The sequence below is a fragment of the Panthera pardus genome, unplaced genomic scaffold (genome assembly GCF_024362965.1).
Source record: "Panthera pardus isolate Hobbes unplaced genomic scaffold, ASM2436296v1 HiC_scaffold_2, whole genome shotgun sequence".
In the NCBI taxonomy this organism is placed as follows: domain Eukaryota; kingdom Metazoa; phylum Chordata; class Mammalia; order Carnivora; family Felidae; genus Panthera; species Panthera pardus.
Genome location: NW_026526765.1, coordinates 114,987,683 through 115,005,219, shown reverse-complemented (window position 1 = coordinate 115,005,219; position 17,537 = coordinate 114,987,683). Strand labels below are relative to the sequence as shown.

The window sequence follows — 17,537 nt, the reverse complement described above, 5'->3', positions numbered from 1 at the left end:
TGAATTTATAATCCTACCCACTTTTGGATATGAGAATACTTGTTTTATACACTTGACAAGCTAGGGAAAGATTTTACCTTTGCCAATGTAACAGGCCAAACCATTTTATCAGTGTTGCTTTAAAATGAACTCCTTTGGGGCACCCAGGTGGCTCAGTCAGTTAAGCGTCTAACTCACGATTGTGGATCAGGTCACGATCTCACATTTTCATGAATTCGAGCCCCTCCTCGGGATCTGCATGCTGACTGCACAGAACCTGCTTGGGATTCTGTCTCCTTTTCTCATTGCCCCTCCCCTACTCACACTCTGTCTCTCTCAAAATAAATAAATGAAATTAAAATGAACTCCTTTGATTTTTTTTAAAAATCACATCTTTTTAAAAATATTTTTTGGCAATTTTTGTCTTCCACTGACAACTTTCTGTTCATGTCCTTTGCTCACTTTACTTTAGGGCATTCATCTGTTCCTCACTAATTTATAAGAAAATTTATATATAAACAGTCTAAGCCTTTTTCACATATATCCAAATATACCCATAGTTGGTCATGATGCAGTTGACATCACTGAATAATATACAGTGTCTCTTTAGGAGTTTTTATAAGCTGGCCACAGAAAATAGTCTATACCATTACTTTAGGCTAAACATTTTTACTACAAGGTTATACCATGGAGCAATCAAGACCTAAAAAAAAGTTTCAACCAGAAAAAAAAAAGACTTAAAAAAAGCAACTACTCACACTCACTACTCAAGTCAATGTAAAATAACCCATTAAACACAGACAATAGTTTTCTATTCCCAAACTGTATACATTTTAAACTCTACAAAAAGTATACTAATTCATTGTAACACAGGGATTTGGGATTTAACACTTACTTTATCATTACTATCATTACTCTGAAAGTCTGCATGAAAATTCAGGATTTTACCATTTTCTAGAAATGTAAAAATTTACGAAAGTAATGTAGGGAGAAGATAAACCTACTTGAAGTCAAAAGGAGAGAAAAAAAAAAAATGTCATATAAAAAGTGGATTCTTAAAACCCAAAAAGAAACCTTAAGACCAAAAACATAGAAATCTATAATTTTCTGAATGTTGCATCTTTTTTGATTAGCTGATAAAAAGTACAGAACGCATTTTTTAAAAAAGATTATAGACCTCAAATTGTAAAATAAAGTCACTGTTTAAAATCTTAGTACTCATCCAATTATAAAGTATGTATGCATATTAAGTTACATCAAACACAAACCACTTTACAGAAAATAAAATTGTCTTCTATACCAGGTCATTTCACTCAATAGCAACCTTATGCGAATTAGTATTGAAGAACCCAAGGATTCCTATCTAAGTCTTTTCCTGTTGTTTTTTAAAAATTTAGCTTTATTGCTATTAACTTAAAAGGTGCTTGATATTTATTAATAACTCAAAAAATGTTATTAAACTAGTAAAAAAAAAAAAAACAAGGAACAAAACAGAATTTCCAATGTGTTCATAATGACCTAAAAAAAATGTCCAACTAAAGGAAATAACATCAAAATATTAACTGTCTTCAGGTGGTAGAACTAAGGGTGATTTCTTTTTCCTTTATATAACAGATTTTCTTAAACTCAGAAATGAGTATCTATTATTTATATAACTAACCTTTGTAAAGAAACAGATAAAATGTACCAAGTCAAACAACTAAAAGTAACTTCCTGATAGTCAAACAATTATCTCCTCAAGGAAAGGGATAGTTTTTAAAAACTTTATCTGGTTATAGTTGCTCAAAATAACAGCTGCAATAAACACCTTGCACTTCATACAAAGTACAGTTACCGTAAGACAGTACAGTCTATTTTCATCTAAGTAGCAATACTATACGCTTTGCTGCACAATGTTTCAAAAGCTTGAAGCCTAAAATAAACCTTACCAATTATGATGGAAATTACTTTTTAGGGAAAAATTAATTATTTCCCTAAAGTAAATCCCAGATTTTTCTCCTCTTTTAATCCTATGAAAGTACTTACAATCAAATTAGAATGTGTAGACAATAAAAGGAAATATTTAATATATCTTGATACATTACAAAAACCCAGTACCCTTTAACTTCCACAATAAAGTGCTAAAGACCATCCAAAAACAAACAAAACAACACAAAAATCTGCTAGTGAAAAAGAAAAAAAAGAACTCAGGTATGAAATGGAAAACCAAAGAAGTAGTTAGGTTATTATTCTTAGCCATCAGGGCAAAATAGGGAAAGAAAGCTAGCCAGTCTTATGATGGAAACAAGCCTGCGAGGTCTGCTAAGACAAAATTTTTAAGTCAACCATCTGGGGAAGCCAACTGCCAAAAGACAACTGGTCAAAAGGAGAAATACACCAGGAACTGCTGCACTCCCAAGACACTCAATGAGGTAAATCTTTGCTCCTTCTCTTCTATTTCCAAGTCACATAAAGAGAAACAGCAAAGGGCAAGATTCAGGAATCACAGCCAAGGATAAAAAAAGTAATCATGAAAAAAATAAATAAATAAAAGACAGTAATCACAAAATCTCATTGGTCAATCCTAACCCTAATTTGTGAAACTTAACCTAGAAGGAAAGTTTCCAGTTATTTGAAAAAATGAAAACCAAAATTATCCTATAAACCGATAAACTATCTAGGTCATACTATTTTTAAAATAGTAAGTTTTAATGTATTCTGAGGATTTTATTTTGCATATGTATTGATATTCTTTGTGCTGAAGTGTTTTCTCAATTTTAATAAATAAATCTATCTCCTTTTTATAGCTTCAATTTTCATTTAAAATAGGATAAAATAAGCATCATCTTAGTTATAGCTCTGCCATAAAACAGCTTACTGGGCTTAAGCAAGTTTCTGTTTCTTCACTGATGTACTGAAAGGGGTTGGTCCAAATGACTTAAATGAACCCTTCCACTGTAAAATAATCATTCTCTAATTCTTCAGGATGACATCAAGTTGTTTTGGGTAACATCCCCCTGTAACTGAAGTAACAATGTCTCTAGGTTAAAACAGTGGGTGTCCTCCTCAGTCATTCACCATATCAACACTGGTGAAGACAGTGCTACAGATTTGCTCCCACCCCAACTCCATCACCTCATCCAACCTCCGCACAACATACCCATCACTACCTACTTATTAATTTACTTACAGAGGAAATGGGTAAACCAAGCCCCACTATGTTGAGGACAGTGGATGTGACGGTACTGTCATGGTACGGATACTGGATGCTGTTGTCTTTACAGAAAAAGCCTCTCTGAAATGGATATATTTGGCCCAAATTTAGAACAGCCATAGGCATGGAAGCTGTTGGGGAAGGGAAAAAAAGACACACATGGTTAAATTCAGTTCACTTCATTAGGAAGTAAAGTCTACTGAATGGGATGCAAATCTTAACCATATTTGGTACTTTTTGAAAAGGATCAATATTCCAAAATACCCAAGAGTGAAGATAAAGGAAACCATGCAGCATTAGCTTGTCCATATCAGCCCCACCTTCATCAAGTATAAATTCTCTTACTTGCGTTGACCTCTGATTTTAAAAACATACAATAAAGAAATCCCCATGGAATTGGCCCATGGAAAAATAAAGTTGAAAAAACAAGAAGGATTTATATTTTACATTTTGCAATTAATTTATTTTTAATTGACTTGTTCAGTATCTTAAATATGTTTAAGAAAAAAAAGGGAAAACTTTGTGAATACATTAATTTTGAGCAATATCATAACAGCCAAAAATAGTCGAGGGGAAAGAAAGAAAATAGAAACCATAAGTACATCTGATAATAAAAACTGAAAGAAACTAGTCTTTCAGTCTTTATCCTCAAGATAAATTTTAAATGATTTTTATTAGCCCTGGCAAGGCTCCAAATCACTTTAGTAAGTTATACAGGAAAAATGAAATTTTCACCCAAATAAAATGAGAGACCAAAGAGAAGTTAAATAAGTTAGTAGCTTTGTAATAGGCTCAAGTTTACCATGTTTTTATGCTTTGTTTCATATAATTCAAACAGTCAAGCATTTACTCACTACTAGCTCAGTACTAGCCTAGGCCATACAGAGAGACACAACTAGTATAAAACAGACCCTGGGTTCAAGAGCCTAAACTGTACGTGTAGACACAGAATATACACTAGAGGAAATGGTTTAAAAAGTAATACCAAGATAAACTTTTAGGGGGTGATGAAACTGTTCTGTATCTTAAATGTGATGGTTATCCATAACTCTAAGCATTTGCCAAAACTCACAGAATGTACGACAAAAAATGACTCTTACTGTTTGCAAATTTACAAAGAAATACCATAAAAAGAAAGTATGGCTAATTTCTTAAATGGTATAAAAGGTCCTATAGGAATTCAGAGGTCAACGTGAACCAAAGTAATTAGAAAAGACGATTTTTTAAAAAAGCAACTGAATTGAACTTGTAACAGCAGGTAAACTATAGGCAATAGGGAGGGGCTCAAGGAGAGCATTTCGTGGTATAAGGAAGCATGCATAGCAGGAGGTCGCACTAACAAGAGCAGACAGGGAATGAGCAAGGGGTTTTTCAAGGTATATAACATTTTATAGCCAACATGTATTACATGCTCACACATGACAGGCACTATGCTATGCAGAGTAACTCCATCCTTACCTACAACCCTGTAGGTAATACCACTTCTCCCATTTTTCACACAAAGTTATTATGAGGCTTAGACAAATGCAGACCTTGCTGAAACTAATAAATAGTCGAACCAGGATTCCAACACAGGCTGATTCCAGAGTCAATGTATATATGGCCTCCCAAGGAGGCCAGTGATTTGGATAAATTAAGAGATTAGAACTGTGAAAAGAAGGCAAGACCGGGAGGCAGGAGACGTGTTGTCTGGAAATCTTGTTCAGTATAAAATACTTATTATGTTCATAAAAAGCTCAAAGTGAATGGAATAAAATGTTCTCTGCTACAGATTACTCTTAATTCTTCAATTATGGGTGTTTTTTGGGGGATAAACAGTGCTTGAGATTATTGTGTTTAATAGAAAGAATTAAGCATTTAAAATACTGGCCTAAAAAAGGACTTTTCCTATAGGAGGTAAAATATCACTGTGCTCTTTGTTCAGACAGGATCAGCAACAGGGTAAGATAAAGGATGTGAGAAATTCACTTTAAAAAAAAAAAAAAGTAGAAAGGTGACCATTTCATACAGCTTTGAAACAATCCAGGAACTAACTGATAAGTAGTGTGTTGACAGTGAAAATAGAGAAGGATGCATGAAAGAGTGTTCTGAATATAGAAATGACTCAACTTCACACCTAGTCACAATTACTGAGGCAGACTTGAAGATGAACTTCAGGGTTTGGAAATAAAATGGTGGTCCCACGGACAGAAATGTGAAGTTAGGAGTGGAAGGTGGTTTATGATGGAACAAAATTAGTTTAGTATTATTGAGAATATTGCCTTTGGGGTAATCTGGTAACTTCTTAGCCTGGCCTCATCTTTCACTCTTCCCCATGTAGCCCTTAAGACTCCAATCACACTGAACCATTTGCTGTTACCTGAACATACTATGTTTTCAAAACCCTAGGTGCCTTCATATATGTTCATCCTTCTAATGGGGATACTTGCCCTCTCATTTCCCCTTCAGTCCAAGGCAGGCATGCCTTACTTATCTGTCCCATGGCACCTTATAGACTCATCTATCACACTGTATTACATATTGCTTCTGACATTCTGTCAGCAACTTCAAGGCAAAGACGCTATCATTCTCGTATTCTTTGCACCAGGCACACACACAGTTGGCTCTAAATGAAAAGACACTAAATGGCTAAATGAATAATGGATAACAATCAGAAGTAGGGAGAAATATGCAAGTTATTGGCATTAGAAGTGGTAACTTAAGCCAGGGGAATCAAACAGTTCAGAAACAGCCAAAATCAAAACTAACAGAGATAAAACAATCAGCTAATGACTAATATCCATAGTGAAATCATGAACAGAGACTGTAGGAGAGAAAGGAAGAAAAGATGATTCCATGCTCTAGAGGGCAGGGGCTGTGTCTGTTTCATTCAGCAGCACACACTGGCCATTCTTGGCAAAGAATGAACAACAGAGAAATAGGGCAATGTTGTGATACAAAAGCCAACAGAGGTAAGAGTATCAAGCCTGTATCTAGAAAGGTAAAATGTCAAATACTGAGACATTAAGGAGAGTGAGAACTGAGTAGTCTATGAGGTCTGAGTAAAAAGGGTATCTCAGGTAACCACCCTTTTATGATAATATTATACCACCTGCAATAACACTCCAATATCTTTATGAAGAATCTTCAATAATGAGCTTCAATACTGGACTGTCACTGTCTAAGCATGAATCTCTTTCTTCAGGTTAAATATATCACAATTATTATCTCTACTGCTCATATATTTTATATATACACATGTGTAGAAGCACATCCCTATGAAGTGAATTCAGTGCCCCAAAGAATTCTTATGTTGGAGCTCTAACCCCCAATTTTATCATACTTGGAGGTAGGTCTTTTAGGAGGTAATTAGGGTTGAATGAGGTCATAAATCCAATGACTTAATCCAATAGGACTGGTCTTATAAGAAGAGGAAAAGATGGGGGGTGTCTGGGTGGCTCAGTTGGTTAATCGTCTGACTCCTGATTTTGGCTCAGGTCATGATCTCATGGTTCATGGGTTAGAGCCCCATATCGGGCTCTGTGCTGACAGTGCAGAGCCTGCTTGGGATTCTCTCTCCCTCCTCTACTCATGCTCTCTTTCAAGACCTCAAAATAAATAAAACTTTAAAAAAAACATTTTAGTTAAAAGAAGAGGAAAAAAGAGAGATCTCTCTCTCAGTGTGCATGCCTGAGGAAAGGCCATGAGAGGACACAACAAAAAGGTGTCCATCTATAAGCCAGGAAGAGAGTACTCACCTGAACCCAACCATGATGGCATCCTGATCTTACAATTCCAGACTCCAGAAATATGAGAAAATAAATTTGTTGTTTAAGCCACCATATCTTTGGCATTTTGTTACAGCTGACCAAGCAGACTAAGGCAGGCACACGCATGCACACACGCACGCACACACACACACACACACACACACACACACACACCATAGCATATCTATCCCCCTAAACAGACACCTCTATTTAAAAAGCAATGGAATATTCTCTGCCATAGAGATAATTTTCAATAATATTTTAGGATAGTAATGGAGAATACTGTGTTCAAGTTAGTGTTATAGGAAGATGTCTCTCTAAATAAACCCTCTCCTGTGTCTCCTCTTCTCTCTGACCCTCCCCACTCATGCTCTTTCTCTCTCTTAAAAATAAAATAAACATTAAAAAAAAAGAGAGAGGGTGCCTGGGTGGCTCAGTTGGTTAAGCATCTGACTTCAGCTCAGGTCATGATCTTGCAACTTGTGAGTTCGAGCCTGGAGCCTACATTGGATTGTATGCCTCCCTCTCTCTGTCCCTCCCCTACTCACACTCGGTCTCTGTCTCTGTCTCTGTCTCTCTCAAAAATAAATAAACATTAAAAAAAGTGATGAAATAAGCATTCAATACAATAAAGTATTTTCAGTAACTTATTTTTTAAAAGCTCAATAAAGTGACAAGAATATAGATCAAACATGAATGAAATGGAAAACGAAGGAAAAGTCAGATCAACTAACTACATCAGTTTTTGCAGGTTAATGAAATTATTAGTCTTGTTAAAGGCTTAAGAAAAAAAGAAAAACACAAATACATCAAATTATTAAACTGTTAACAAGGTACCACCTCTATCTCTGGGCTAAATCTTATCAGAAACTCAGAGATACTAATTAACTCAAGAGTACACAGCTTGTGGGTATGCACTAGGGCAAATAACCACTATTACACAGGTGGTAAGCAGGGGAGCCGGCATTTCAACAAAAAGTTCCTCTTCTTTTCACCACATCATACCACCTTTTTTTTTTTAATTTTTTTAATTTTTTTTAGGAAAGGAGTCTAACCACCAGGGTCCCATTTCCCTGCTCTACAAACGAGAAAGAAGAAAAACATTTTCTTTTAGGTCCCATTCAGTCAAGTTCATGATTCTTAGAAACTAAGTTGGTCTACATACAGGCAATTGATTTCTTTCAGTAGGACTGGGTATGAAGGAGGAATTGCTCTGTGTGACCTAGGATACATCTTAATCTACTACACGTGGGCTGACTGAGCCATCCTAAAGTCTAAGTCTACTTTGCTGTAAACTACAGAAATGTGAAACTTCAGCAAAACTTACAAGAAAAATAAACAGTGAGGGAACTGCTTCTAGGGGTTCATGGTTTACCAAAAGGTAGTGGGTAAAACCCTTATGTAAAAAATATTTTCCCTTTCAAAAAGAAAAAAAAATCCAGCATATGTAAATTTAACTATGTTTGTGTATTTTTCTACATATAGTATACTTGAGTGTAACAAGTAAGTCTACAGTTACTTTCGTGAAATGTGCCTCTACAAACCCTTTCATTTTCTCCTTTTAGCAGTCCTAGGTTAAAAGTAAATAAAAACTTTTTGGCTCTTTACTATTTTGTGTTACTTGCACAGTTTATAGAAAGTTGTATTCATTCCAAACTTAAGGAATGTTCTTTATTTGGTGTCCAATTAAATTTGAACAAAATACATGGGGAGGAGAGAGGGATACAGTATTTTTCTTGCTTTCTTTGCAAACAGGTGTTGCATGTTCTTTCCAGAATCACATGAAAAATCCTCCTGCTAATTGACACATTATATGTTACATCTGAACAGAAGTTTTCTACCCCTCCTTTGAAAAGATCATTAGATGTCCATAAGTAAAGGGTCACTGGGTGGCCCAGTTGGTTAGGTGTCCAACTCTTTATTTCAGCTCAGGTCATGATCCTACAGTTCATGGGATCAAGCCCAGCATCAGGCTCCATGATGACAGCACAGAGACTGCTTGAGATCCTCTCTCAACCTCTCTCTGCCCCTCCCCTGCTCACTCACTCTCAAAATAAAAATAAACAAATGTTTAAAACAAAAATGTCCAAAAGTAAAGAGAATCATTCAAAATTTCTCTAACAAGTGAAACTAGTAAGTTTGCAGGTAAGATGGATGGTTTCTTCTACAGATTCAATGCACCCCTTCCTAATTATTACTCCTCATCATTTGACAAATGTTTCATGTCTAGCACACAGCTAGACTCATATAGCTGACACTCAAGAGAGAATGAAGACAAAAGAATATCTGGGGGTGCCTGGGTGGCTCAATTAGTTGAGCATCCAACTTCAGCTCAGGTCATGATCTCACAGATCATGAGTTCAAGCTTTGCATTGGGCTCGCTACTGTCAATGCAGAGCCCACTTTAGATCCTCTGTTCCCCATCCCTCTCTGCCCCTCCCCCACTTACACACGTGCTCTCTCTCAATCTCTCTCTAAAAAATAAATATTAAAAAAAGAAAAAAGATGAATATATGAAATTATCAATTATAAAGGGGAGAGGTGAAGCCACGAGATTTTATTAAGATCACTCAGTGAAAGAGACAATAGTCATAATCTTGGAAAGAAAACACAAAGTCAACAAAGCCAACTAACATGGAAGGAACTACCAGGAAAACAGGATACAATATGAAAGAAAAGATAATGCCAGGAAAAATGAAGGGGCACTTTAAAAAAATACCAGTAACAGTAGCTACTTTTTAATTAACTCTTACCCTATATCCTGACAGTATGGTACGTGTTGCACTTTTCTAATCTCAATTAACTTGAAAAGGTAAGTACTATTATATCGATTTGAAGATAAAGAAACCTGCCCAAGGCCACAAAGGTTGCAGAATTAGGATTTGAACCCAGGTCAATGAGGCCATGCACCCACTGAGTTCACCTGGTCTTAACAAATGCCACTTATAAAGAAGTTGAGCAGAAAAGGAACAGACAAGAGGTCACTGACAGAAGAATTGCCGCACTTGGACTGGGAACAGAAAGACTGACAAGATTTAAGAAGTGAAGAGCGAGTGGGTAGAGGTGACCTTTATATGTCCTCTGGACAAAAAGGAAGGAAAGGGTAACTTGGTCCATACCTTGAAGAACAAATAAGGCAGAAGAAGGCTAACAATTTCTTTTTGTCTGTAGCACAAAAGGTAGGATAGTGAACTGAGGTGATAGAATGGGTTGGGGGTGGGTGGAGGGGGGGGCGGGGTGGGATGCAGAGGGGACTTGACAATATGGATGAATGGACAAAACTAGATCCATGGTAGATGGGAGGAAATGAAAGCACAGGTAGACAACAAAGACCATCCAAAACAGGGTCAATTAGAGGTTTTTTTTACAAAAAATTTTAAAAGCTTCCTATTTCATTTGTATTGCTATGCAAAGTAGTCACAAAGCAAGTCCCCTTTGGAGAAGCCACACCTAATTATTAGTTATTGGCTTCACTCTTTCCCTGCGGCCATAATCCCCCTGGCCCTTTGGCCCTGATGGAAAAGTGTAGCAAAGGGGAATAAAGAAGACTAAAACACCGTACACACCTCTATGTATTTGGCACCATACTGAACATCTAACATTAATTTTCACTTCATCCTAACAATTCTAGAACACAAGCTTCATTAGGTATGGACATTTTTGTTCACTGATATATCCTAAGCACTTAAGTCAGTGCTTACAACAGGGCAGGCTCAACAAATATTGGATGAATGCACAGAGTCACCTTGTAAAACAGGTATTATCATCCCCATTTTAAGGATGAGAGGATGAGTCAGAAAGGATAAGTAACTTAATTAAAGTCATAGATATAATAAGGGTGAAATTAAAAGTATTTAACAACTAGTGCTGCACCAGCACTGGCCATTCAGGACAGACACCAGCTGGTGCTAAAGCTGGGTTCTGCTTCAATCTTTCAGTTGTGGGATCTTAAAGAGGTCCACAGAAGGGACTAGGACAATGAAGAGACCAGGACAATGAAGGGTTGTGGGCTAGAAAAGGTAAGACTCAGATATACACTACTGGCTATCAGCTGTGATAGTAACTGTTGCATCCAGGTTTCAAACATGTATTTATTTAACCCCAAAACCCTCTAAATGAAGTGCGTACCATTTGCTAAAATGTAGTACCATTTGCTAAAAAATGACAGAGCAGAGGACAAATGGAGGTTTTAATAGAACAGAAAAACATTTTGGGGCATCTGGGTGGCTCCATCAGTTAAGCGCCGACTTCGGCCCAAGTCATGATCTCGCGGTTTGCATGTCGAGGTCTGTGAGGACAGCTCAGAGCCTAGAGCCTGGAGCCTGCTTCGGATTCTGTGTCTCCCTCTCTCGCTGCCCCTTCCCCACTCATGCTCTATCTCTCTGTGTCACTCAAAAATAAATAAACATTAAAAAAAAATAGAAAAACATTCAAAGCAATTGTAATGGAATAAAGAGACTAATGGCATAACAACTGCAATGGGAAATGGAATTAGAAATGCATTTAAGATTGATCACTAAAAAAAAAAAAAAAAAAGGATTCATCACTGAGTTCAATCTGTTGCCAGGCAATCTAAAAAAAAATAGGATGATCCAACGAAAGTAGAGGGAACTGAAAAATAACAGAAATATGAATGAGCAAAACAAAACTGCAGTATAAGGATGTTTTGTTCCAGGTCAGTAATTTAGATACGTCTCAATAAGAAATGAAAAATCATAAAAAAATTTAAAAATTTTTTAAAAATAATAAATAAAAATAAAAATAAATGAAAAGTCAGCATTGGCTCTTGATCAAGAAACGCCTGGGTGAAAGCTGTACTGCAGGAAGATGAGTTTATGCAAAGTAGAGGTGGAAAAGGGGAAGAGCCCTGAGTCAGGCAGGAGGGATCAGTGATAGAACTGTATGTTTGGGTATGATTCACAGAGATGGCACGTGAAGTATCCAGGGCCACGAGTTCAAAGAACAGTGCACCCTCGGCTTTTAGAGACACCTGCACTCTGGTCACCAGCTTAAAGTGACCACATCTCTGTGGCTGACGGTTTTACTATAAAAAGTACTCAGTTATCTTGCTGGGTTTTGTTTTGTACTTAAGTTGGGACAAAGGGGAGAAAAAGCAGTTTGGATCTAAGTGACATTTACAAAAGAATTTTACTTTCTGTGCTTTTTTGTCACTAACGACCTATAATATACTCAACCCTGGAGTGTCTTCATTCATTAAGATACTTAAAATAAATGTGTGTATATATTTAAACAGCTTTTAAAAAAAAATACCCAGAACTATAAGGACAGGTTATTTTAATATGGACTCAGATTTCTGCACACACACACAAAAAAATGTTGGCCTATTTATTTATACACGAACAAAAATAAAAAGCAAGAAGTTGGTCACCTGTTGTTCCCTTCCCAAAAGGCACACAGTGCCAACTGGCCAGGACCATTAATTCCTTCCACCCTCTCATGGTAACAGCTGTTCCCTTTCTTTTTCAAGCTGGCAAAGGTCACAGTCAGTAGCACTCTTTCCATGCAGATTTCTATGTTCAAAAGGCAAGGAGATGGTGGACATAATAGGGTGTGGGGAAAGACAGCTAATTTTTTTCTATGTTACTTTCTCCTGGGCATTTATCAGAAATCTGTTTTGGGCTTCTTTGATATTTGAAGCTGTAACTATAATCATTTCTCAGCTGAAAAAAAATTATGTTTACATGAAACTGGAATTGGGGATGATATAAGCATTTTGAGAGTTCAAGGCCAAAAACTGTAGCAAAACTGTACAGTAACATTTACATCATTAATGGCTCCCTAATTAGAAATGCATTATGCTATGAGAAGAAGCCAGACTCAAAAGGATACATACTGCATGATTTCATTTATATGACATTATAGGATGGAGAACCAATCAGTGGTTGCCAGAGGTGTAGGAGGTGGGAGGAGTTCACTACAAAAGAGCAGCAAGAAGAAATTTAGGGTAATAAATCAGTTCTGTATCTTGTGTGGTGGTTACATAACTCTGACGTCTAAATTGTCTCAATTCAAAGAACTGTATCCTTAAAGAGTGAATTTTGCTATATATAAATTTTGTTTAAGTCTAAATGTTGACTTAAGCCTCATACCCTGTTTCTCTATTCCCCTCACCTGTTCCAAACCTCTTGCCACACTGTACATGATGACCCCACCCCTTCCACCTAGCTAACATCTAGTCGCCACTCTAGCTTCTATATAACTACTCATGAAATCTTTGGTGTGGCAAGGTGAGGTCCTGCATAGAACTGGGACTTTTCCACCGAGCTGGGTTTACTTTTGGCATTCTCCCAGTTATTAAATTTAAATGAACATGGGCAAATTACTTACCTATCTGAGCTCAATTTTCTCACATGGTGAATGCAAATAAATACTATTTATATACCTCCCAGAACAGTTGTGAACTAAGAGCCTAGTAATGTGCCTAACATAGCACCTGGCACATTAAGACAATAAATGCTTATTCCCTGATCTTTCTCCTCTGCCTACTGCCTCTAATGAAAAAGTAATTTTTAACTTGGAAAATGTATCAACACATATACAAGAGGACTTCATGAAGTAACTACCTGTATTTTATTTTTATTTTTTTGTTTATTTATTTTGAGAGAGCGAGCCCAAGCACACGTGTGCAAGTGCAGGAGGAACAGAGGGAGAGGGAGAGAAACAGAATCCCAAGCAGGCTCTGCACTGTCCACACAGAGCCCAATGTGGGGTTTGAACCCATGAACCATGAGATCATGGGCTAAGCCAAAGCTGGACACTTAACCAACTGAGCCACCCAGTTCCCCTAACTACATGTGTTTTAGTTATCTTTCTTCAAAGGCTTGTCAAGAGCCAACAAATTTCACAAAACAGTGTAAGACAGTAAATCAAGGGAAAGATACCTCTTTGAAGAGGTTCCTCTTTGAAGAGTTTATTTAGTCTTTAAAGAAATTATGACCTATAGGGTTCTATCTGGTTTTTATTTAAGCTTTTAAAACAACGCCTCTGTTGTTCAGATGGGAACACATGGTTAATTTACTTCTCTCTCTGAATTTACAATGAGACTTCCAGTCTCAGCAATCCCATCTACAAACTTCGCTTAACCAACAAAGTCTCTTGTATTAGTAGCTGGTCAACTTCTCCCACTCAGTGATAAGGTCTATATTCCAAACAATAACAAGTGTGTGTTCATTATTATAGTGATTCTTGAATAAAGCTGGCAAAGTGATATGCTTTTAAAATTTCTAGGACAGTCATCTTCTAGAAAGGTAATGCATAAATGCCACTTAAGAGGTTATGTATGGTGGTGATTGGGGGCAGATTTAAAAACCTTTCAGGAGACTGCTTTAGCAACTTAAATTGATTTCACCATTTTGGTACAAAATTAGTCATCTCGATGCTCAAAAGATGAGTAAGAAATAATTTAAGAATCAAAACTATAAATCAAAAATTTTAAATAAACCAAATAAAATCCAGACCTGAGACCTCACCTGCTTTTAACAGTTCACATGTCCCCCTTTAAAAAAATGTATCATGTAATGTAAATCTTAGAAGTATTTATGTGGATCCATCATGTCTAGTCTGAAATTACGGCAAATGGCGAGGATCCAAAAACTAAAAATAGTCATACTAAGATGTGTCTCTGAAGAAAAATATAAGAACTCTTACTTTGGCAGGAAGTCACCAAAGTGGCATATCTAAATTAGTAAGCTTTGTTTAAGACACACACACACACACACTTTTTTTTAAATGCACACAAGTCAAAAAAAACTGGTAAAATTCTTTTTTTAATGGTTATGATTACTGCAGTAGCAAATCATATATCCATTTTCCCAAAAATGTATGTTTGTGCCACTCAAGTTATTTTATACAGAAGATAAACTGAAGGAGGTACTCCCACCAAGTATTACTTCAAGAGTAAGAGCAAACATTCAATGTTGAAACTACACAATAAACAGCAGCTAGCTGGGAAGCAAGAAAAAGGACACGCAGACATTAGTTTGTTGAGTGCCTAATAAGTACTCGGTGCTTGGGGCACTGGTTTCGGCTTGGGTCATGATCTCATGTTTTCATGCATGGGTTCAAGCTCCGCATTGGGCTCTGTGCTGACAGTGCAGAGCATGCTTGTAATTCTCTCTCTCCCTCTCTCTCTGCACCTCCCCCACTCACGTGGTCTCTTTCTCTCGCAAAAATAGAGACACCTGGGTGGCTCAGTTGGTTAAGTGTCCAACTTCAGCTGACATCATGAACTCATGGTTCAAGAGTTCAAGCTCCACATCAGGCTCCGTGCTGCCAGCTACAAGGATACCAAGTAATCCATTCTTCTCAACAAAGAGGGTTCTTTAAGAAGTCCAACTATTCTTACACAGTACCATATATCTAAAAATGGTATTCCTAGGGGCTCCAGGCTGGCTCAGTCAGTAGAGCATGTGACTCTTGATCTCAGGGTCTTGGGTTCAAGCCCCACATTAGGTGTAAAACCCACCTACCCCCCACCCTCCCCCTCACCACACACACTTGGGAATTCAGTTGTTTTTTTAAAAAGGTATTCCTGTATCTGGCAAGATCATTCTTCCCCATCCAGCATGTCATAGGTAACCACAAGAACCTATTATCCCAGCCTATTAGTGTTTCAGCTGATACCCCTAACTGATCTCCTCCCACTCTCCGAAATGATTGCTAGGGCCAGTGCTTGGAATCTTCTCTACTATACTCTCCTTTCTCAGTCCAACATTTTAAAGTAATTACCAATACCCACAATTTCCATTTCTTTACCAAATACCCACTTCTCAGACCACTCAAATATGGAAACTGCTTTCTTTACATAAGAAAAGGCTATCAATGACATTTGTGTAACTAAACCCACTGTACACTTTACAGACTTTATCTTACTTGACATTTCAGGAGAATGTAGACATTGTTACCACTCTCTCCTTGGAGCACTCTCTTCACTGGACTTTCTGGAAACATTCTCCGAGTTATTAGGGTTTCCTCTCCATCTTGTGTTCTTCCTTCCTTCCCAACAATCTGAAATGCTGGTGTTTCTTAAAGCTCTGTCTGAAACCTTCTCTCCTCACTTTATAACTCCTGCTTGAGATTTCAATTTTTATGACTTTGATTACCATGAAAATGTCAGTGACTCCCCATACTCAGACTACTCCTCAGACTACTCCATTTGTGCAAACAAGGACTTGACTTCCTCTTCAAAATCTCAAAAGCATCTTAAACATAAGGTGCTCAAAACCAAAATCATTCTCTCTTCTCTACCCCTCTTCCTATATCAGGTCACGTTCTCTCCCAATGCCCCCCAACTCATTATCTGGCAGCAATTAACATCCATCCATTAAACAAGACAGAACTTTCAGAACTATCCTTGTTATCTCCCTCTCTCTGATTCCCCACATTCTATGTTTCACCAAAACCTGTCCATTTTGCCTCCCAAATATTTCTTAAATCCATCCACCTTTCTCCATCTGCACCACTCCCTCATTAGTCTTACTACCATTATCTCACTTGGACTATTTCTTTCTTTTTTAACATTTTTTAATTTTATTTTGAGAGAGAGACAGAGTGTGAGTGGGGAAGGGGCAGAGAGAGAGGGAGACACAGAATCCAAAGCAGGCTTCACGCTCCAAGCCGTCGGCACAGAGCCCAACACGGGGCTTGAACTCACAGACTGTGAGATCATGACCTGAGCCAAAGCCAGACGCCCAACCAACTGAACCACCCAGGTGTTCCTCACTTGGACTATTTCAACAGCTTCCTAACTCATCTCCCTAAATCCATTCTTTTCCAGCCCTAATCTATTATTCTACCCTATATCCAAAGTCATCATTTTAAAAAGCTACCCCATGCTTCTATTCAAAACTTTTTTTTTAAATTTTTTTTTTAACGTTTATTTATTTTTGAGACAGAGACAGAGCATGAACTGGGGAGGAGCAGAGAGAGGGAGACACAGAATCGGAAGCAGGCTCCAGGCTCTGAGCTGTCAGCACAGAGCCCGACGCGGGGCTCGAACTCACGGACCGTGAGATCGTGACCTGAGCCGAAGTCAGACGCCCAACCGACCAAGCCACCCAGGCCCCCCTATTCAAAACTTTTTATAAACCTTCACAGTACCCAACTCTCTCCTTTATAGCACTTATTAGTTTATTTTTATATTTATTTGTCTGATTATACACATCTCCTCTAAGAGTGTGGCACACAATATGTGAGGGACAAATACTTGTGGAATAGATGACTCCTATGTAATGGAGAATAAATAAGCCTAAGAGAATATACAGATAAAGACACAGCCCTTTTCAGACAAAGAAACTGAAGCTGTGAACATGGGTGATTTACCCTAATTGTAGGTGAAAGAAGTGGAATTCAAACTCAAACCTGTATGTTTCCAGTGTCCACACACCTAACTTAAAATGCATCCCATAAATCAAAAAAAAATCTCTAAAAATGTTTATATGTTACTAAAAACAAATGGAAATCATTTCCTATATTGGTAAAATACATTTTTTTTTAAATAAAGTTCTATTGAAACTACAAGGTAAGACACACTGAAATATGTCTATGGCTAGCACCTGTATGAATTGTAAGATTTCATTATTTGTTCTTTCTGATAG

The 17,537-nt window shown here is 37.3% G+C and overlaps 1 protein-coding gene across 3 annotated transcripts in view; it reads right to left on the bottom strand.

The window, feature by feature from the left end:
* Positions 1-17,537, bottom strand: part of PLPP1 (phospholipid phosphatase 1) — an 88,197-nt gene that overhangs the window by 56,326 nt on the left and 14,334 nt on the right. For 2 of the 3 annotated variants that reach the window (XM_053907360.1, XM_053907362.1), the window contains exon 2: positions 3,149-3,303. The exons of the other annotated variant lie outside the window; for it this stretch is intronic. In XM_053907360.1, coding sequence (XP_053763335.1) covers positions 3,149-3,303 — 155 coding nt within the window. The remainder of the gene's footprint in view (positions 1-3,148; positions 3,304-17,537) is intronic. 3 annotated transcript variants of the gene reach the window in all.